We start from the raw sequence: 21,588 nt of genomic DNA on the forward strand, positions 1-21,588 counted from the left end.
TTACCAACTGACTTTATACATATACAGTTGTGTATAGAGTATTTACACCTGTGGGTAGGTGAGCATGCAAGCATTATATTTTCAGTAAAACTGCAGGAGACCTGAAGGACGCGTTCAAAGCATATTAGCAAAGTGATGCATTATGAACAAAAATCAATAAAGATATGTGATACAAGGTAGCTCCAGGTATCATTAGCTCAGTGGAGTAACAGTAAAGCTGTTTTCACACATGAACCAGCACCCTGAGCCTTTCAACATTACCCGTTGTAGCTGCATGTGAGAATACAAATGTGTTTAACCTCCAAACTTCCCGAGCGTAAACTGTGTCTGACTGCAGCCGTATGAGCTATCTGTCCAGTGAAATCTCAGCGAGCGAGCATCAGACGTCAAAGCCAAACAGGAGTGGGAGCGCATCTGAGGTGGATAATTAGCTCTGCATGACCCGATTCGCCCGACACTGACCCAAGCTTTTGCAAAAACACAGTTTAGGAATAATCAGATTAAAAAGCAGATTTTTAAGTATTTGGAGGTTGTTGTTTTTTTTGGGGGGGGGGGGGGTTTAAAGGAATGAGAGAAAAAAGAGTAACCCCCAAACTAACATTTTAAATCATTTTTTCCACCAGTTCTTGTAGTAACTCAGTTATATTGTATACTCACACTACCCATGGTTGCTTTGTACCATGATCCTGCACTCACATTCTCATTTATAGAAGCTGTTGAAAGCTGCTCTCACAGGGCACAGTGAGGTTCATGATTTTATGCATTTTGTGCTTTAATTGTGTTTCACCCTCTCATGTGCCTTTTTGATTTGTTAATTAACACAATGATTTTCACAGGCATGCCCGAGTCCGGCTACACCACATCCCAGCTCCCCTCTTCAGTTTGCTGAAGTGGGTCCAGGCACGCCGATGCGACTGATCTCTCTGGTCAAACAGACTGGAATTTGGCGTCAATCATGCTTTCGCACTGTATGGATTGTTAACAAAACGACTTTAACTGCCTGATTGTGTAGTGTGAAAGTTTGTTATTAAAAAGCAGTGTTAACACTTTCACCAAATTCTTTTTTTGGTGGGGTTACGAATCCCATAATTTGTGGCCCAGGGTCAGCTCAATGTGCTGAGGATGTCCGATGAATCAAAGAAAAGACTTGTAAAAAAAAAAAGGATCTGCTCTGAGTGAAGCCCAATTCATGGTCAAACCTGTTTGGCCAAGATGGATGACAGGAAACAAGCCGGCCATGCTGATTGGTCAAATTTACAAAGCCTGCGTGAGTGAGGATGAGTGAATCCTGCCCACAACAGCCTCTGCTTCTGGGAGGCAGATAATGCTTGTGAGATTAACATCCTCAGCCCACCAACAGCCCACAGCTTGACCAATCCGTGCCGAGTGGAAATTACATAACAATGAGCGTTCAACACACCCGCAGGATTCTGCTGACAATCCATCTATGCTAGCCCCCTCCCCTCTTTATCATGATGATGAGTAGCAGCACATCCTCCCCTCCCAACAGCGTGCACCTGGTAATCCCGAGCGTGATTTGTGGGATTGCGTGCAAAGCCATAATACCAAACACGGCAGCCAGTCTTAGATAACATAACTTTTTGAAGGTTTTCCAGCCTTCTTGCCTCTAATTATTTCACTTAAAGAGAATTTCAGAAGTGGGACGCACAAAGAAGCAATGTTGTGTTCATTCAGACCCCACTTCCCTAGAAGGAATATAAAAGAGGAAAGAGTGCAGGGTTACAGTCGGTGGCAGACAGTGGTGGTCTGAGATTACAGCTGTGCAGCTGGGAGAGGATGCTGCTGCTGCTGCTTGGTGGGGTGAGAGGTTAGAGAAAAGAAGTGAGGTCACAGCTGTGCAAAGGCAAGAGGAGACTTAAGGGCAAAGCACGGACATCATAAAGTACCCGTGCAAAATATACTGCATATATATATATATATAAGTTACATTCACATCTGAATGTGAAATAAAGTGCAAGGGAGAAAATTCCACATTCCTGCACTCTTGTTTACCACTAATACATTTAATCTATGACATTACAACCAGATGATGGTCACCTGATGCATTTATTAAACATTACAATGTAATAAATGCATCAGCGGTAAAGCGAGACCGCGTGTGGAGTCGCATTTAATTGTTTTTGTAGAATTTTATTATGTGCGCAGGCTGCTGAAGAGTTACATGGTTAAATTACTTTTCTGTTAAACTAAAGGGTTAAGCAGCCACGCTGTACTTTTAGCTAAAATTTCATGTGAAAACACTGCCTAAGATGCTTTTGTGCATACACTGCATTATTAATATTGAGCTCTAACACTGCTGCTGACACCTTATGGCAACGGATTCACACTTTGAATTAGGTGATCAGTGACAGACGCTCACTGGAAAAGGAGGATGGAAAAAGCTCTTCATTTTGGTTGAACTAACACGTTGCTGCCTGCGAGCTGCAAACACTGATAAAGCCTTCAGTTTTTTTCTTCTGTATCGTCAAAAATATCATTAGCGCAAATTTCGCTGGAATCCTGTGATATAATCTTGAGACTTTATGGCCTACTGCCAGTCTGTAAAATGTTTCCAAGCACCCTGATTTATCACAGACGTTTGGTTTCAGCCCTGAACACAACTTAATCAATTATATAGTTTCAGATTAATTAATCTGATAGACTGACAGTGTAAAAGTAGGACTGCACCAATGTTTAGTCCACCACGGCCCTGTTATTTCAAAATACGCAATTTCTGTTCTTTAGAAAAAAATTCTCACACCTTGGCAATTAGGGCCCAAAGGCTATTTACCGTTTTAAATTATTTATTGTTTTCTAATCAAAAAACAGCAAAAACATCGACTACTCCTATAGGTAAATACCAACTTGTTTGGCAGTAGGCAGATATCAGTCAATAAAGCTAAGGGTAAGGCTCAGGTATTGTTCCATCTCCACCTAAAACCTAAAAATATTCCATTTAAAAGCATTTAAAATCAACCACATAATAAATCAAATGAATAATAAATTATTTTTCTGCCATTCACCATCAGTAGGACATCCCAGTTTAGTCCAACTCTTCATCAATGGCGACCCAAACCCTGTGCAGCTGATTATTTTGGTGATTATCAGCTAATTCAATGCATCACTGTTCAAGTTAAAGAAAGAAAAAACACATCCATTGTTTTCTAAAATCAATATAAATATTTTTCAACATCTAATTTGCCTCATTTGTCATCATTTAGTGGAAATGTTCTTCACGTGGAGTTTGCTGCACACTTGCACTTTGCGACCAATTTTGAGGAATTATTCCTGTTGCATTGAGTGAGCGTTACGTAATCCGTGGGTAGCTGTGCATCGCTGTTATTCATACATTATTCTAAAGTTGCACACATCAGCAGTCGGAGGTGCTCGAACGCACTCGGCCTGTATGACTTGTGCATGTGCTCTGGTTCTTGCTCCTCCACTCGTGTGTGTTAATATGCTCCCCATGAGGCGCTGCAGGCTGTGGTAATTATAGAAGCTCAGCTAGCACACATATCACAAGAGAGATGTGCATTTAAAGCAGTGCACTTTTAGCATGAACACAGCCCTATATGCATGAACACAAACCAACGGATATACCGAAGATGGCTGTGCAGATATTAAACGTCGTGCTGACTGCCTTTTTATCGAACTCTGTAAAACAGTTCTCCTCTAAATAAGTCTCAAACTTAAACAGAGCTGACAAATGCACCTGTTTTCTTGACTTCATATTTCTTCATAATTTTAGCAGCAGAGTCTGGACACACTTGGGGTTCAGCAATGCTGCGTTAATCTACCCCCACCCCAACCTCACGGTCACACAACTGTAATACCCTTGCCCAAATATAAAGGGCTTAACCCACTTCTTAATAAAATCCCAGTCCTCACACACGCTGACCAGCAGGGCGTCTGCGAGTGTGTCAGATAAACTCTTTGGCAAACGATAACTCCATTAATGCCAACGGGGACAGACGAGCCCAGGAGATGGAAGATGATTACTTCCTTAACCACGCCGAGTCGTCATTATTGGCATTTAACAGTCTGATATAGATGTAAGGCGTGCCCGCTCTGCGTGTGCGCACAGCAGGCCAAGGATGGGATGGAGGCAGGGCCTGTGGAGTGCAGACATTATTATTACCGAAATGTCACTCAGAAAGAAAGGAAGGAAAGCAAGGAAAGGAGGAGAGGGCCTGAGGGTGGGCGAGCGAGTAAGTGGATACAGAAAGAGTGGGGAAAGAGAGTGACGGGGTGGCGGTAACACATTCATCTTCATATCCCTCTTTTAGCCCAACATTTGCTGTTTGGCTTTTCCACTCAACTGCTCTTCAATGGCTGCGCTGCCTGCAATGTGAGGGCTATTTTTAACAGCTGTTAGGCTTTCTGTCATGTTACCTAATCAAACCCACGACAAATCATATTTTTAATACAAATTTGAGAGATTAGGACATAAACTGTGTTTAATCCCACACTCTGGGAAATTCACTCGTTACAGCAGCACAAGGGACAGGAAGAAAAGGTGAATTAGAGAAATATTAGAAAACAATACAAATAGAAGATAAATAAATAGGAAAAATAGTGACAAAAATGATGATGATGAAGGACCACAGTGGAGGACTGAGCTCTAACAGTCTACTGCTATCAAAAGGAACCAAGACCTCAAAAGCAAAACAAGTCTGGACGTCTTCTCTGGAGTTTACAAAGTGAAACCAAAGACCTTGTCTCTAGTGGGAATCAAGTAGCATCAAGGAGCATCAAAAGTGTAATTTTCTGTGCTTTTTCCCCCCCTCACTTCATTTCAGCTCCACTGTTATATGGTGACTTCCGCACATTTGTAGTGTTTCTCCTCTGCTCCGTTTCACTGCATTATGATGAAGAATGCTACAGAGCAGAGCAGACACATTGAGCAAAGCAGGTGAGAGACAGGGGAAGTTAAGATATCTGACTTGTCAGGATACTGTTACAATGCAATTAAAGCTTCCAAGCAGGTGTTACTTAATCTGCACTTAGCTGTTGTCCACTGTTCTCCACTCAGGGCAATGCTTTTACTCTTCCCTGAGTAAAAGCACTTTTTTCTGCAGAATGGAGCAACTTTGTGTCTCCCCCCCATGACACAATTTGTAACCACATGGGGCTCATCAGCTTTATCCCTCTGTCATTACTACAGCCCTGCACATCACCTTGTTCTTGAAAATTGTTACCATTACACTTCTCCATTCCTCAAGCATCCTCTCACTCTCCAGGATCAACATGGTCAAAAGTTCTACTGCCTTGTCTCCCAGACATCTCAGGTGATAGGTATGTAATGTGGACCAACCACTTTTCATCCTTTTCACAGGCACATTGACTTCCTCCTTACTAATCCTCTGCACTTCCACCAAGGTCCCTCCACCCACCCTTCTTTTGCTCTCATTTTATTCACTTATCAGCTCCTTAAAGTCATCCTTCTATCTTCTCAGCACACTCTCCTCACTCGTTAGTCCATTACCATCTCCATCCTTAATCACCCTGATCTGCTGCACATCCTTTCCAGCTTGATATCTCGGCCTGGCCAATCAATATAAATCCTTTTCTCCTTCTTTGGTGCACAGCCTTACATACAACTCAAAAATGACTAAATATGTAGTTTTTATGAAGACAGACGAGTTTCTTTAGACATTTAACCCTTTCCAATGTTGGGAATTGCACCAGACGTATATAACCGTTCATAACTGGGGGTAGCACACTGCTGACAAGAAATTTTAAAAAAATACTTTAAATGCTACATCTTACGAAACACAACAATGAGCTTATTTATTAAGCCCGATAAGACACCGAAGCTGCTGCTATATAAATGTGACCCAAACAAGCAAAGCGAGTCTCCAGGGCTGGGATTAGTGAGCTCAGACCAGCTGCAAGGCTGCGTCGCTGCTGCTGCTGCTGCTACACATGTCAATTACATAAATGCAGCTTCCTGTCTCTGCGCCAGCATCGGGACCTTATTATGCTCTGCTGACGCTCCGCTCCACTCCACTCGGGACTCAATAGCTCAGATGCGCAGGTACTCTAGAAACAAACGCGCTGTTGTAATGCAACACTGTAACCGTGGAGACCGATGTCTTTAAGAAGACAGGATTTAAAGGTCGAGCCATGTAATCAAATCACTTTTTATTGTCACATCACATGTGCAGGCACACTGGCACAGCACATGCGAGTGAAATTCTTGTGTGCGAGCCCCACAAGCAACAGAGATGTGCAAACACAACAACACAAACGAGCAAAATACAAGAATGGCCAACCTGAAACTAATAAATATATGTACAATATATAATAGTGTATGCATTTCTAGATGTGTATACTAAATATTTTCCTACGTGTGTGTGTGTGTGTGTGTGTGTGTGTGTGTGTGTGTGTGTGTGTGTGTATACACATTTTTACAAATTAAATAGTAAAAAAATAAAATAAAATAATAATAATAATAATAATAATAAAATATATAAAATATACAGAGTTGAATATGTGCAAAACAAGTGGCATTTATATACAGTGTGGAGTGCATAATGTTGAAGTTCTAGTAGTGAAGCTGAGGTGTCTATGACGTGTTCAGCAGTCTGATGGCCTGATGGAAAAAGCTGTCTCTCAGTCTGCTGGTACGGGACCGGATGCTGCAGAACCTCCTTCCTGATGTAAAGCAGGGGCGGGCAGTTAATTTTTCCCAAGGTGCCACATGAGAAACTGGGACTGATGTGGAGGTTCACACCAATGAGCTGCTAACACCCACAACAGTCCCAGTTTCTCATGTGGCCCCTTGGGAAAAAAGTAACTGCCAATTCCTGATCTCAGAGATAATAAAGGAGGAATTCAGTGTTTTTGCTGTGGAAAAACATCCCAATTACAAAAAAAATATGTCCTGGGACAACTTTCAGGTGTGGATTTATAAACAGTTGGTGGACTAGCTGTACGTAGCACATCACATAGCTCCCTAATGTGTTTTGTTTTTGTTTGTTTGGGTCTTTTGGGGTTTTTTTTTTATACAAACAATAAAAAAAGCTGTGTGTTAGAATCTCACTTCTTTTCATAAAAAGTTGATTGATGATTCTATTTTTCATATTAGAGAGGAATAAAGCCAGAAGGCAAAATTTCTGCATATTAATTTTCTGTCAGTTCACTAATCAGTCAGCTAATCTGTTCTGCATACAGCCCTTTAAACAACAGTTCCACCAACAGCTTGCAAGACAGGTGAAAATTCCAGGAAGTCTTTCAGGAAATTACACGTCACACCTATGCGAGTGCACTTTGTTGAAATGAAAAACAACCCGGTGCTTGTTAGTGGCAGTTTCAATGTCATAAAAAATATACTACAATAGCTTCAAATGGTAGATTGGCCCCACATGTATAGATGTGACACTGTAACACCACCTGAGAGGTGCAGTCTCCAGCTCGGAGTCACCTGGGGGGAGACCACATTTGGCTGATTAGTGTCGAGTGTGACCTGTAACTGCACCACAGACAGGCAGCAGTAACAAGGGAGGCAAAGCCATTAGTGACACATGTGGGCACTTACTGGAAACATCCCTCTCAGCACAATGAGGGTGGAACACAATGCTGCTGCTGCTGACAGCCCACAGCAGCCGTGGCTCACATGTGCGACGCCTTGTGCCGCCGACTGACTGTCAAAGCGTGTTGGCACAAATGAAGAACCCAAACGCTGTTGTGACATCATGAAAGACACATGAATGATGGCGGCTGATTTGTGTCAGATGGCTCCCGCTGCGCTGCTCATGGAGCGAGCGTGCAGGGTAAGAGGTCCACACCATCTAAAACTCAGTCACACGCTGCCAGTTTATTAGGCACAGATTGGTCCCGATTCAGTTTTAGGCAACACAGGCGCTGACGAGGGAGGCGATTAATTACTGACAAATACACATCCAAACAGTGTCCACAGCTGCTAAGGGGCACGCCTGTGAGGCACTTTGGTTAACATTTTTTTCACTTAAACCAATTTTATGGAGAAACTAAAGTGAGTTGATTGAGATCTAAGGTTGTCTTTAGGCTCTACTCATGGATAAAGTTTTAAAAGTAAATAAATAAATCCAGCATTTTTTTAGTTAACCTTCATCTTGCCAACTGGCTGACATGCACCAACACAAAGATCACTGATGAACTACAATCACGTTATACAGCAGTTCACTTCAGCCATTCACCTTTCATTGATTTCTGCTGAAGTTCAAAGTGAGCATAAGAATGGGGAAGAAAGAGGATTTTAGTGACTCTTAACATGACATAGGTTGTTGGTGTTGTTGTATTTCAGAAGCTGCTGATTTCCTGGGATTTTCCCACAACACCATCTCTAGGGTTGCAAAGTGAGCAGCAGATCTCTGGGTGAAAATGTCTCACTGATATCAGAGGAGAATAAACCGGTAGCTCTGAGGTGAGAGGAAGGTAACAGTAACTAAAACAGCCACTTGTTACAACCAAAGTATGCAGAAGAGCATCTCTGAATGCACAACACCTTTAAGTAGCTGGGCTACAGCACCAGAAGACCACACCAGTTGCCACTCAGCGAGCATCTCGTATCAGTGGTTCAGGCCGGTGGTGGTATAAGGGTGTGTGGGATTTACCACACTCACCACAGTTCGTACCTTTTTAGTACCAGAAGAGCCTCACTTAAACACCACAGTCTACCTGAGTATTGTGGCTGACTATGTCCGTCCCTTTATGACCACAGTGCACTCATCTTCTGATGGCTGCTTCCACCAAAATAACACACCGTGTCACAAACCAGTTCACTGTACTCAAATATATCTCAGTGTCAATATAATAGAGCACCTCTGAAGCCCATTAATCTGCAGTAGCAATATGACCAGTATCTGAGAGGAATGTTTCCAGCAGCTTTTTGAATCTATGCCACAAAGCATTAAGGCCTACCTAACCAGCTACTATCAACCGCTGTAAGACATTTATCCCCTTTTTTTTTTATTAGCATGACTTGCAATTCTCCCTATGCTCAGAAGGCTTAACTCTAGTGAGGACCAACAAAACCAGCTACACATATTTCCCATCACATTATTAACAAACCACAAGCTCATTTAACTTTCATTGAATATGTAAAAAATAATTATTAGGGCTGGGAGGAATTAGTGGTGTACAGATGACAATTTAAAATAAATGATATTCAAAGTAAATAAGCACCAACCTGTCCCATCCTGTATCTGTTTCTCTCTTTAGCCACGTAGTCAAAAAAAAAAAAAAAAACTAAACTAAACAAAACTTCAGTCTGAGAACTCAATAACAAACATTTCTTCACCAGCCTCTATAATTTCACCTCCTCTCCTCAGCAGCCTGTAATTTCCTCCCTCTCCTGGGTCAAACACAGGCTCTCTGTAGCTCGCTATTTAACGAGATTGTGCACTTGGTTACATAATGACGGCGAATAAGAGCACTAACCTCACCTATACCTGCCGTGTGACTCCCGTCGCTTAAAACCACGTCTGTGAGGAAGCCACAGGTGAAGGTGGTAAAGCTGCTGAGGACCGGGAGCCGATTTGTGGCTTTGATTTCATTCATAAACACTTTCAGGACCAGTCGTCGCGTTAGACAGCAGTTCAGTGACAGCTGCCCCGGTCGGCACATTACAGCCTCATCACCCCACCAACAAACCAACAGACCGGAGCGTTTCTCTTCACCCTCTTCACACATTAACCTCCTCTCGGTAAATGTCCCACACACAACCCGGTTTCTTACCCTTCGGCGCTTCTCCGTCCCTCACACAGGTCCGCCTGTCGTCTCCGGGTCCATCTATTTACTGTCCACACAGAATGGTACGGTCTAGTCTTGTGAGCGTCACACGTCACTTCCGGAGCCTCTATAACCCGTGCACCTGTAAAGCTGTTCACGTGGTCAAAGATCGTCTATGTAGTGCGTGACAGCACAGGAACGTGAGTTTCTAATAGCACTGAAGGTAAAATATATGAATACATTTTTAAAAGTTCTGCTTTGTAATTACATCATAGCGGAAGACCACAAGCTGATTCATGTTACATGTGAATTTCTTTCTAAGTTTCTTTCTAGATAGATTATTGATCCATCTGTGATTATCTTGATAACTGAACTGTCATAATGCTTTAATTCTGTGCTGTACATTTGCAGTTTGGCACACAAAATAATACAATTTTAATTTTCACATACAAAAATACAAATTTATGTAACGTGCATATTCTTATCAAGGTCTACCCTGATCAGAATATTTTGATCAAGGTATAGTACTGGCTTTATTTATGTATTTATTTTTCTATGCTTATCGTTCTGTTTGTTTAATTTAGTTGCTTTTTATTCTTGATAGACACTTTAATGATTCTGCAAGAGATATAACTGTGCTACAGGACCTTCATAAAGAATAATAATAAAATGAGTGTAATCTACAATGAACACAAAATGGTTAAAGGTATCACAGGCTCATATTTATGGTCTCATTATGTGAGGTGGTGAAATATTTTATATACAGTATATACATATACACACTTATACAAAAGTTAAAGAAAAACAGCAAGACTGAGATTGTGCAAAAGAGAATTCTAGCAGATATACTGTAGATGCCATAAATAAATGCTAATTAATTGTTTAATTATTATTAATTAAAGAACGACACTGTGTAGGTCTTCATTGTCTTAAGGCTAACAAGAACAACACTATGCACTAACTAACACACTTAAAGTACTTTTGTTTTTAAGTGTTGTGTATCAACGTTGCCTGATTGAGGTATTTGTAAGTGTTTCCATTTCTGGTATTTTATACTTCTGTGCCATCACACTTTCACTTACTTTCATTCATTACCTGTCTGGGAACCTGAACACGGTTGAACTGAACTGTTTATTTAAAAGAAAATATTGTGCCTTCTTACATCTATTTGACCACTTTACATTTCAGGTCAACATTTTCACGTGTCAGACATGATCTGTTCATAAAATCTAATTTTTATTTTCTGCTGAATTAACATGGAGTCGGGTAATCAATTCAGTTTTATTCAACAGTATGCACCATGCAGTATTGATGTTGTTCATAATTTGTACAGATTGAGATGAATTAAATCATATAATTTACACACAGTTGATCTGGAGCTTTGAATGCTTTTCCAAAGTTGAATTTGCTCAAATTAAAGATGTGAGCATAAAAGATGTTTGACATACAAACTACATCACCCTTTGAGACTAACTTAATTTTCTATGACATACTATAAACAGTTTTTACTCCCTAAGACTTTCTTGATTGCCCCCACTTCATTACACAAAGTAAACCAATAACATCTGCTGTAAATCAGATTTCAATTTAAAAACTGGCAGTAATTTCCTGAAGGAATGGCTCATGTGTTCTTTAATTTTAAGGCTATCGCTTCAGTGCTTCTTTTTCTCTCTTAAGGCTCAATAATTGAGTATATTTCACACAGCATGGTAAATATTTACACCTGTGCAAAGGCGCAACTTTCCACAGGGCAGCTCAAGGGCCCAGAAGCTATGAGGGGACCCTTCAATGTGCACTAGAGGAGTCAGAGAAAAGCCTTAATTTCATTTTACCATAAAAATGATTGAAAAAATATAAACAGTGTTGGTATGATAAACACAAAGCAATAGAAAAAAATGATGAGCATAACATGTCATTTTATTGGTTTAAAATAACTTGGGGCCTGTCAACATACACACCCAAGTTATTCTACGTTTAGTTTTTCTTGTTATTGTATTCATTGTGACTTTTGTTTGTAGTTCAGTTTAGTCTTATTAGTTTCAGCATTAGGTTCTATTCTTTTGAAGGGTTATTGTATTCGAGGGCGTACGCCCGAGGCTAGACTTAGTGAAATCGCTGTAGGTGTTACAATAAGGAAGCAGAGCTTTCTGAAAGCAGCTGACTTAAAGTCTTGTAACAAACATGCTCTTCAAAGCCTCACCAGGCAGATTATGATAACAAACGTTACCAAAGATTAAAACTAAGTTTATTTCCGGTTTTTATTTTACTTCATTTTTCCAAATTCACAAATCATTTCAGTTATTTTTAATCCCCCTCAAAAATCTAGTTTCTATTCTTGTTCTATTGAACTAAAATGTTTTTTATATATAGCTTTAGGTAACAACCTTTGTTCAGACTAACAGTGACTCTGTGAGGACAGTTGTTTTTTGCTCCAGAGTGGGAACTCTTCATTTTGTTTTGTTTTTTTGTCTCTCTTTGACGTTGTGGCTAAAAATAGCGTCCGTGCGCTGCCGGGAGGTGGAGATACAAATAATAACAACTGAGAGAGAGAGGGAGGGAGGCCGGGACTCTGGCGCCTGCTCGGCGCACACAGTTCAACTTTCAGGTCATAAAGTCACAACAAATCCACGCGGTTTAGAAGTTACTGCTCTTTCAAGCACACACAGACACAATCGGGATGATTTGTGATCATTTCGTGCCGGGACAGGTGATCGATTGGGCAGCCGGGGAAGGGAGTGAAACCGATACTGCGTAGTCTGGCCACCTCTGGCTGCACCAATGAGAGCCCGCGGAGGCTGCTCCGAAACTAGCGCAGCGCTGCATGCTTGGCAGGTGGACAAAAGCTGAGCTCAGGGCAGAAAAGTGTTTCACAAGCTTCTCTGTTTTTAAACAGGACGGGAGAGAGTGCAACACGCAAACAAACTCAGGGAAACGGAGATAGATAGTGATATCAGCGAGAAAGCAAGCAGCAGTGCCACAAAGTCAAACTGCTTCAATACAAGTGAATAAAAAAAAAAAATTAATCGAGTAAAATATATCCAAATTAAATAAAGGTGAATCAAGGCAATCTAAAAAATGTAGATTAATATTTAATTTCACCAAGTTGTAACATGATTATTATTATTACTGATGATTGTCTTGTGTGTTATAAAAGAATAAGCTCTATAACTGCTACATACTAATAGACAACTGTAAGTTAAAGCACCCTGTGCGCCATTAGTGAACTCTGTTCACTTATAAGAGATCTGTTCCACTTTTTCTGTCACACATATACTGTAACAATGGCTCATATCAAACATCACTGAAGTTTCTAATAATGAGGCCACTATATGTTCAAGTAATCCCTGTCATCTGAGTGCTTGTTTTTATAATATTCTTGGCTCTGTAAGTCATCACTGAGTACATATCCCCAATATGGTATGAGCACAGAAAGGGGAGAGTCTAAAGGGCTGCATAGTCAGGAAAAGATAAATAAGGATTATTTTGAGCTGTGAATCATGCAAAGCTACTCTAGTAGAATTGAAATTTAAAAAAACATAGAGAGCTGGAAATCAACATAACTAGTCCCCTTTAATTATTCCTCCAATTTCTTATCCAGGTTCAGGTTGCAGGGGGTCTTAGCAGAGAGGCCCAGCTGATCCAGCTGTCCGGGGCCTCCTCCCAGTAAGACATGCCTGAAACACCTCACCTAGACCACCCAGACCACCTCAGCTGGCTCCTTTCAGTGTGGAGGAGTAGCCACTCTTCTCTGAATGTTAATATTTGATTGTTTTTAGTGAGCAGCAGTTAACAGTGTAGGTTCAACATTCATTTCATAGTCAGCAGCAGCACAATGTAGATTATGGCTTTCAGTGCAACACAATTAATCGACATATTTAAAGAAAAGGCAGCAGTGACGGGGAGATGTAGAGGCACATTTACAGCCGCAGCGTCGTGAATGTCAGAACTTCCTGTTGTGCAGCGCAGCAGCCAGCCGCAGCGACTCTCTTTGGTTTGAGCTAAGTGTGGCTTTGCTGCTCACCTCCTGCCACTGAAGAGCACCGTTACTGCTCAGCACCTAAAAAGCAACAGATAATAACATGTAAATGCAGAAAGGAGGAAATGTAAAACAGTCGGCCAGCCAATTTATTCTTCACGCTGTAAAACACTCGATGTTACCGTGTTGTTGATGTCCACCATCACCTGGCTTTTTCTATCCAGGTGAATGTTTAGGACAGTCATTTCCACCCAGGCGTTATCCGTGTTCCTGCAGTCATCCACATAACCCTCAAACACCTAAAACCAAACAACCACGTCCATCAACAAATTAATCGATATCATATTAATGTACCGTTTCAGCCCTGGCAGGATGCTCCCCTTCTCTCTTGAATGATTCAAACATTTCTCAGCTCAGGAAATAAGTAATTTGTCTTTGATGTTTACATTTTTTATTTTATAATGTAATATTTAATCGAATGCTTTCTATTGTATCACTAAATTTACTAACCAGTGTTTATATCAAAGACAAACAGAGGGCCTGTTCTTCCTGCTCTCTCAAAATGCTATCAGTGACAGCTGTTGACATGTTCTTCTATCGAAAGCTGTCGTGCTTTACAGCTGTTCTTTGTTTTCATTGCTCCTGCAGCTACTTTAAAGCTTTACCACCACAGTGCTGCACTGACTTACCTTTGTTCCCTCTGACAGTTTTGCGTTGATCGTTTCATACAGCTTTTTCCCCATCGTTTTTTTAAGAGTTGGTGGCAGTTTATCAGCAGAATCAACAGGGCCCTGAAGGTTTTAAAGCCACAGTGTGATTGAACAGTGCAAAAAAATGTATAAACCACATTAAATGGACAAAGACTGGAACTCACTCCAGGTAAAGATAAAGTTCTTCGACTCTCGTCAAAAACTGCCAGGTACTCCAGAACTGACTTCTCGCTGTCTCGCCAGCTAAAAATAAGTGGAAAGTCTCAGATATTTCTGTGCAAAACAACCTTTTTAAAACCTCTGCAGGGGCATTGAGATGACCTACCGTGTAATCACAAGCTCTACACTGAGGTTTGGACCCAGGCGGCTCAGTGCCCCACGCCCACTGATGCCCGTCCTCCCCCCTGGGTTTCTGAGATGACAAGCTCCTTATCAGACATCAAGACATGCTTTTGAGGTTACTATAAGTAATACTGAATAGGTTCTATATCTGTTCTTGTGTCATACCTGTAATTAGCTAAGGCTTCTGGTTCTGATCTGCAGGGAGAAACAATAGATGAAGAGCGTACAGAGATTGGAGGAGCCGGTCTTGTAATTACACAATAAAGTCAAAGTTAGGCCAGAAAGCTTATTTACTGTGTTCAAATAGATTCGACCTGAAAACTGGTAATTCACCTGTCACCGAGGCCCATTCATTGCCTGCTAATTAATGTTTTTATGGGTATAATATGCAGGTTAAAAACACAATGTGTATACTCACGCAAAATAATCCCTTTCAATGATTACTTATAACCTACTGGAAGAGTGTTGCTTTCTAGACATGTGAAAAACAGACTCTACGCTGTCCTCAAATAAAACGCTAGTGAAAACAGGAAAGTATGGCTTCACACACCCATCCACATGGTCTTCGCTGTCGTCAGAGGTATAATTAGTTGGTTTGTATGAGCTGAAACTGACCTGGAAAAAAAAGGAGATAAAAACCACCAGAATTATTGGACAATTTATCAGTTCAGTGACTTTCTGAGGAGTGGCAACTGGTGACTTTGTGGTGGAAAAAAATAATATTTAATAATATTTAAATATATAATAAGTACCTCCCAGGGCACCTTCTCCTCAGGCACAGGGAAGCGCGTGAGTTTGCTGTTTGGGTAGGAAAACTGACGGGAATACACATGGAAACCGCTTCCTTTCTCCGATGTATTCCTGAAAGAATCTGGGGTCTCATCTACGCCAGCTGGAGCTGCAGGTAACCACAAAAATGTGCGCAAACAGCAGCAGATTTAGAATATTTATCAAACATACAACTGTGACATGTAAATAGTGAATTAAATTTGGTACTGACTCCGTGACTGTGTGTCTTTTGAGGGCAGACCCTGAGATTTCAGACTATCCATAATCCACTGCAGGGCTTTAGTAGACTGGCTGACCTGATGAGACAAAGGAAAGTGGATCAACTACTTCTGTTAGCTGCTTAGATCAAGGACGTCAAAGTAATTTTACACGTATAGCTAAGTTTGATCTTAAGTGGGTCAGAGCAGTGAAACTCCTATTTCTGTCAGTGTAAAGTGTAACTACACGTTTAATCCCCGAGATAGAGATTTTTTTCGTTTAACTGTGAACCCACTGTATAAGTACACATTTCTGCATTAGATAGTGAAGAAAACAGGAATCTTATGCCACTTAATTGGTTATTTGCTACTTTATGACTTTGGTGTAGTATGAATGGAAATGGGGGAGGTGTTTATCAGTAGGAAAAGCCATAAAATGTATTAAAAACGCAGTTCAAAGTCTAAAATTCACACCCCTGACACACAAGAGCGTGCCACAAAAAGCGTGCCGTGTCTTTAGTGCCTCAGGTCACCCTCCATTAGCATATCGTGACATATTACAGACACAGGTGCAACATTAGTGCCAACCAAAAGAAATCAGGCCACAACCTGCTCTTCAAGTTGAGTCAGTCTTTTCAGCATGGCAGCAGCGCTCGTTTCCCCATTTCTCTCCAGCAGATCAGTTATGATGTTAACCCTGCAGAAACAAGTGTCAGTTTGAAAATTACTTAAAGAAAATCATCAGTCTTTACAATAAAACAAACAGGAAATTATTATATACTACTTTTTTTTAATAACAGAGTGATTTCAATCATTTTTATGTAAATATTGTTTGGTGAAGCAGCCACATCCAAGTCCTTGGACAGAAAATATCTCAAATTACCCTAAATCTATCCAACTGTGTGTGATACATAAGGTGATTATGCATGCAAATTGGTCCTTTGGTCTCTAAAAGCTCATTAAAAAAAAGAACGTGCAATCACATTTTGGCTGGACTGCTCACTCCGTTTTATGGAAACTGGTGTGATGATGCATAGACAGCACACATACAGCGACTTTCAGCTACATTACTGTGAGATTACTTCTGGGCTGTGTCCAGGATGCGTCTCTCCGTGCTCTGGCTCTGCTCCTGCCGTGCAGACACCAAGTATCTGTCTTTCATCAAGGACTCCCAGGTCAGCAGCTCCTCATCCTCTGTCGGGTTGAGCTCATTCTCTGAAAAACAGCATCACATGCTTTGAATCACTGCATAACCTAATTCTGCACATCCATGCGGACAGAAAACCCTGCACAACAGATAAACTGGGAGTGAGTTAAACAGAAAGAGCAAATACTAGCTGCTCAGCGACCTTTTCTTTTCAGTTCATGTTCAGTTTGGGGGTTTTTTTTTTCTGTATTTTATAGTATTTTATAGTTATAATAATCTTTTTAAAACACAAATTAGGTTTTTGTTTAAAGCACTGTCAGGGTCTGCAGATGACCTCTGAATACATTAAACTTTCAGCATCTTCACTGCCACGTTCTCAACAGCACCAAAAACAGGTAAAAATCTGTCGACCATGAGCAGAGGCAGAGGAGATCATCTGCATTAATGAGATAAATAAAGGGTCATACTCTGGTTACAGTATGATGGGGATAAACTGATCCATCTCCATGGCAACCGGGCAAACTTCACCTGCTGACGAACACCATGAGATGTGGCTAAAAGCTCTGAAACTTGTGTTTAGATCTAGTTTTGAAAACGGAAGCCTTCACCTGCATTTGAGATACTTGTTTTGATGTGACCTAAATGTGGGATTTCAGTCATGTGATCTGGTTTTGCTCACATGACTGACCTGCTTTTGGAGCCATACTCACTCCACTGGTCACTCAAGAAACAGTTTTATGTGACAGAAAATACAATATTAGATCTTTTGATCTTGTTATTTCATAGTTTTAGTTACAGTGAGTTAAACGTCACCACTAGATGTCAGTAGATTGCAATCAACTGAGTTCTATTTTCTAAACTCTCCCAATTTAGGTGCATAATTCTAGATAAGTTGGTATTGGACTTGGACACTTAGCAAATCAGCTGTCACACGATGTGAGAATATGGTCAAACTGTTCATCAGAGGGAAAGTGGGATCTTTAGGACACTTGAGCCTAACATTAGATGGAGTGATGCCAGAGTAAAAGCAGCTGTTGTTTAGCCGACTCACTGTCTGCTGTACAGAGATGCGAGGGTTGCATGGCTAATCTGCTGATATGTTTTTGTGTGCTAGAGCACTGACTTCAGTTCAGGAGATGAAGCTTGAGGTGATGAGGAAGAGGATGACCTTTTTAAAAAGATCCCATCTCTTTCCTTAGCGTTTTCACCATACATAGGTCTAGCTACCATCTTTCATACCTTGAGTCTGAAGTTGCAGGCACAAATTTAAATCTGCCTTCGTGGCATGTGAACGCCTACAAGTTCTCTTCTTCTTCACCTTTGGGGTACCCTGTATGTGGGTGGTCTGTAGCCATGTACATAAATAATGAAGCATTTTTAATTACACAAAAGTCTGCAAAGGTGTGGATAAACACTTCAGCACTTACTGAACTCTTTGTATATTTTGGGGGGCCTCCGCAGCACCATGCTTCTGATGAAGAGGTAGATATGACTGAGGATGATGAAAGGAGGAGGGGCAGCAGGTCGACTGTGGTACTCCTTAATTAACTCGTATCTTTGAAACTTCCATATTTTGTCTGTGTTGTCCTGGACTTCCTCAAATGTAAAGCTGTGCGGGACGATAACACGAAACATAAGGAAGTTTAAAAATAAAAAAAAGGCGAGGGCTCATCATCATCATCATTAAAACAGTAAGATGACAGAAAAGCTCATACACTTTGATGACAAGGAGGACTCACTTGAAAATTGCTATTAAGAGGTTGAGCAGCAGTATGTTGGCAAAGAGCAAATAAACACAAAGCATGATGATGGTGAGCCATTCAGGAAAGACCGGGCTCTGGTTTTCGTTCAACACGGGACATTTAGGCTTCAGGGGATCTGTAGCATTCACGCTGCAAGAGTTCATGTCAAACTCAGTGTCTGCAGGAAGAAAAATGACATCCTCATTAGTGATGAGCAAAGTTGAAGCCTTTGGAGGAGAATAAATATGTGTAACAAAATACTGAAACAAATTATTACAGCTAAAATAAAAAAATATATATATATTTTTTAAAGTATAAGATTCTCAAAATCCACTCACTATCAATATTTTTGGGAAACTGGCCAAATATGATGAGGTATGGCTCGTAAAGCACCCCACGGATGATCCAATCCAGACGATTTTCATTGTGGATGAGGATGCCTTGTTTGGCGACACCATAAGCCACCACCCAGATACTCAGGAGGAACATGAAGAAGAACATGTCCATCATCTGGAGGATAGAAAGGCACCAATCACAAGCAAGAAACACTCAGAAATTGACACATTTAGAAACACGGTTGCAAATTCTGACATCTCATGTATGCTTAGGGAGTAAATAAAGTGTAGCTGAACACAAAGTTGAGGTCTGACTGACTGAAATAAGTGTGGTAACAAAATGATCCAAGTGTTCAAAACACCTTTTTGAAACACAAGGACTACATTTCATCTGCAGACTATGATCGAGGCTCGGTGAGGTAGAAGCCTCTTATTGTATTAGGTAAGCGTGTTTTTTTGGTGTAGCCATAAAACCTCAGGTCAGCATGCTTTGTATTTGTTCTGTAAACCCCTCACCATCTTTCTGACTATGATGATTTTGGGTCCAAGGGTTCGGCTGATCGTGAAGATGGCCATGAGACGGAGGCAGAAGACCACAAAATCGATGCAGAGGATGATTTTACCCAGATAAAACAGCTCGGTTGTCAGCCTGAAGTAGGAAAAGCTTGGTGATTCATAGATAATGCAGTGGGTGGATTGATTTCCACAGACTGTCTTAGAGAGCAAAAACCCACCTAAATGCAAGGCCGATAAGGAACAGGACGATGGAGAGGACATCTAAAATATTCCAAAACTCATTGATGTACATCTTGGCTTTCTTACGAAACCCAAAACCATCTGGATCATGAAAGAGCTGAAAGAGAAAAGAGAATTAGACATAAGAGGATTTTATATTACTTAGCATTCGACATACAATCACCTATCATTTAAATTATTTTGATTACTTTCTAATCAATAAATAAATCATTAAAGGATAAAGAAGCCTTTGAAATGAAAACAACAAAAAAAGACAGAAAAAGGGAGTTACTCAGGGACAGGATTTAGGTAGGTAAACAAATTGACTGCCCTCTGTACATCAAGGGGAACTGTGTTAAAATGGGTCACACCCAGAAATCCTCTGAAGACCTTTCCTGCCAGCACCATGTGGGTTATTAAGAAGGTACAACAGCGACTACAACTGCTGGAGCCTACAAGCTGCAGGCCTTGCCTTTTAAGCTCCTCTGCTTAGAACGTAATGGCATATCGTATCTCTGAGTAACAGATCACAGAGCTCTTCAGTGGGTCATCAACACAGCACAGAAAACCATGGATTGCTGTTTACCCTCCCACTGCCAGCTCCTGTCACCTCTTAGGGCTGCACACTTGCTATAATTCCTCACATCCAGGACGCCACCTGTTTGACCTGCTACCCTCTGGATGGAGCGGGACCTTCAGAGCATTTTAAGGACTCAAAGACAGTTCGTTCCCAGGGCCATTTACACAGTGAATTTCAGCTAGGAGTAAATGTCTGTTTACAGGTTATATAATGACTACCTTTTAGGGAAATGACTACTAAAGGTAATTACTTTCAAAGATAATTATATTCATTCTGGTGCAATAATTACTCTCACTGGTGAAACAATGTCATTCATACTACCCCAAAGATTACCCTGATGTAATTTTATATTTATTTATTTGTGTAATGCTTCCTTTTCAGGCGCATGCTTATTCTTTTCTGTCCTATTTTAAATGCATTCGTTTTTGCTGCATTTGTTACAACTACAAAGGTTTTCTATTCTCTGTGGACTTGCTCTGTTACACTGCTCCCTCCTCTAAAAGAAGAAGGGTACTCACCATTTCTTACTGCTGACCTTTTAGACATTTGAGCCTCTAAAGGTGAATGGGGCCACTGTCTGTGTTGAAAAATTCAAAGACTGTCTCTCTACAATACAGTACAGTGCACACAAAGAGAAAAAAAGGCTATTTGTTTGTTGTTTTGTATCATTTGTGGGTCTGAGCCACAGTTTCTCACCTGTCTGATCTCCTCACACACCAACGAGAGCAGCCAGATGTAGAGCAGCAGCTCGCCAGCAGAGGGCGTGCTCTGGAAATCGATCATCAGCACCACAGCAAACAGGAAGAGGAAGGCAAAATAAAATACAATGTTCCAGTAAAATTTAACCTGTGGGGAGGTGTACAGGTACATCAGCCTGGACCAGCAGCCCAGAGGCTTCATGGGCTTCAAGCTGTGGACAGAAAGATCACTGCAGTTAGAGAGACAATGCCATGTTTTCATGTATCCACTGTTTATTCAACTTCAAATGACATTAAGGTCATGCAGCGATGAGGGTTGATATTTGCATTAAGGAACAAGTATGTACATACGGGCCATAACCATTTCTTCTAAGTGTGCTTCCTGTCAGGATCTCCACTGTCTTCATCTCCTCGTCTTTCGCAGTTTCTCTCTGGATGATTTCATCATGTCTGTGGAAAAGTTACACTTTTGACCACAGCTGAAACTCAATCAGGTATTATTATTAAAAAGAATACAAGCAGAAAGTTAAATTGGGGCATTGTTTAATTAACAATGTCAAAAACCCTCCAAACAAAGGCATTTGAAACCATTAATCACATTCGTCAATAATGAATCGTAGTTT

At 40.9% G+C, this 21,588-nt stretch overlaps 2 protein-coding genes across 4 annotated transcripts in view; both read right to left on the reverse strand.

Moving 5' to 3' along the window:
* The window catches only part of map3k13 (mitogen-activated protein kinase kinase kinase 13), a 37,518-nt gene extending 27,715 nt beyond the window's left edge, over positions 1 to 9,803 (reverse strand). For 2 of the 3 annotated variants that reach the window (XM_086266163.1, XM_086266158.1), the window contains exon 1: positions 9,721 to 9,803. The gene's annotated coding sequence lies outside the window, so the exon portion shown is untranslated. The remainder of the gene's footprint in view (positions 1 to 9,720) is intronic. The other variant, XM_086266162.1, reaches the window with a different exon arrangement.
* A 1,094-nt stretch (positions 9,804 to 10,897) lies between these two features.
* trpm2 (transient receptor potential cation channel, subfamily M, member 2) overlaps positions 10,898 to 21,588 on the reverse strand; it is a 33,038-nt gene continuing 22,347 nt past the window's right edge. Inside the window, exons 17-34 of the mRNA XM_086266692.1 lie at positions 21,317 to 21,415; positions 20,964 to 21,177; positions 19,687 to 19,805; positions 19,469 to 19,601; positions 18,956 to 19,127; positions 18,615 to 18,795; positions 18,303 to 18,484; positions 16,811 to 16,943; positions 16,338 to 16,425; positions 15,743 to 15,827; positions 15,495 to 15,640; positions 15,293 to 15,357; positions 14,908 to 14,937; positions 14,726 to 14,812; positions 14,565 to 14,643; positions 14,380 to 14,481; positions 13,873 to 13,989; positions 10,898 to 13,771 (exon numbers count right to left, since the gene is read on the reverse strand). Of these exons, the coding sequence (XP_086122818.1) occupies positions 13,655 to 13,771; positions 13,873 to 13,989; positions 14,380 to 14,481; positions 14,565 to 14,643; positions 14,726 to 14,812; positions 14,908 to 14,937; positions 15,293 to 15,357; positions 15,495 to 15,640; positions 15,743 to 15,827; positions 16,338 to 16,425; positions 16,811 to 16,943; positions 18,303 to 18,484; positions 18,615 to 18,795; positions 18,956 to 19,127; positions 19,469 to 19,601; positions 19,687 to 19,805; positions 20,964 to 21,177; positions 21,317 to 21,415 (2,149 nt within the window). The 3' untranslated portion in view covers positions 10,898 to 13,654. The remainder of the gene's footprint in view (positions 13,772 to 13,872; positions 13,990 to 14,379; positions 14,482 to 14,564; positions 14,644 to 14,725; positions 14,813 to 14,907; positions 14,938 to 15,292; positions 15,358 to 15,494; positions 15,641 to 15,742; positions 15,828 to 16,337; positions 16,426 to 16,810; positions 16,944 to 18,302; positions 18,485 to 18,614; positions 18,796 to 18,955; positions 19,128 to 19,468; positions 19,602 to 19,686; positions 19,806 to 20,963; positions 21,178 to 21,316; positions 21,416 to 21,588) is intronic.

The sequence above is a fragment of the Aulonocara sp. 'chitande type north' Nkhata Bay genome, linkage group LG16 (assembly GCF_057382095.1).
Source record: "Aulonocara sp. 'chitande type north' Nkhata Bay isolate Kocher_YH1m ecotype deep benthic linkage group LG16, A_spYH_male_GT1.1, whole genome shotgun sequence".
NCBI classification, from domain to species: domain Eukaryota; kingdom Metazoa; phylum Chordata; class Actinopteri; order Cichliformes; family Cichlidae; genus Aulonocara; species Aulonocara sp. 'chitande type north' Nkhata Bay.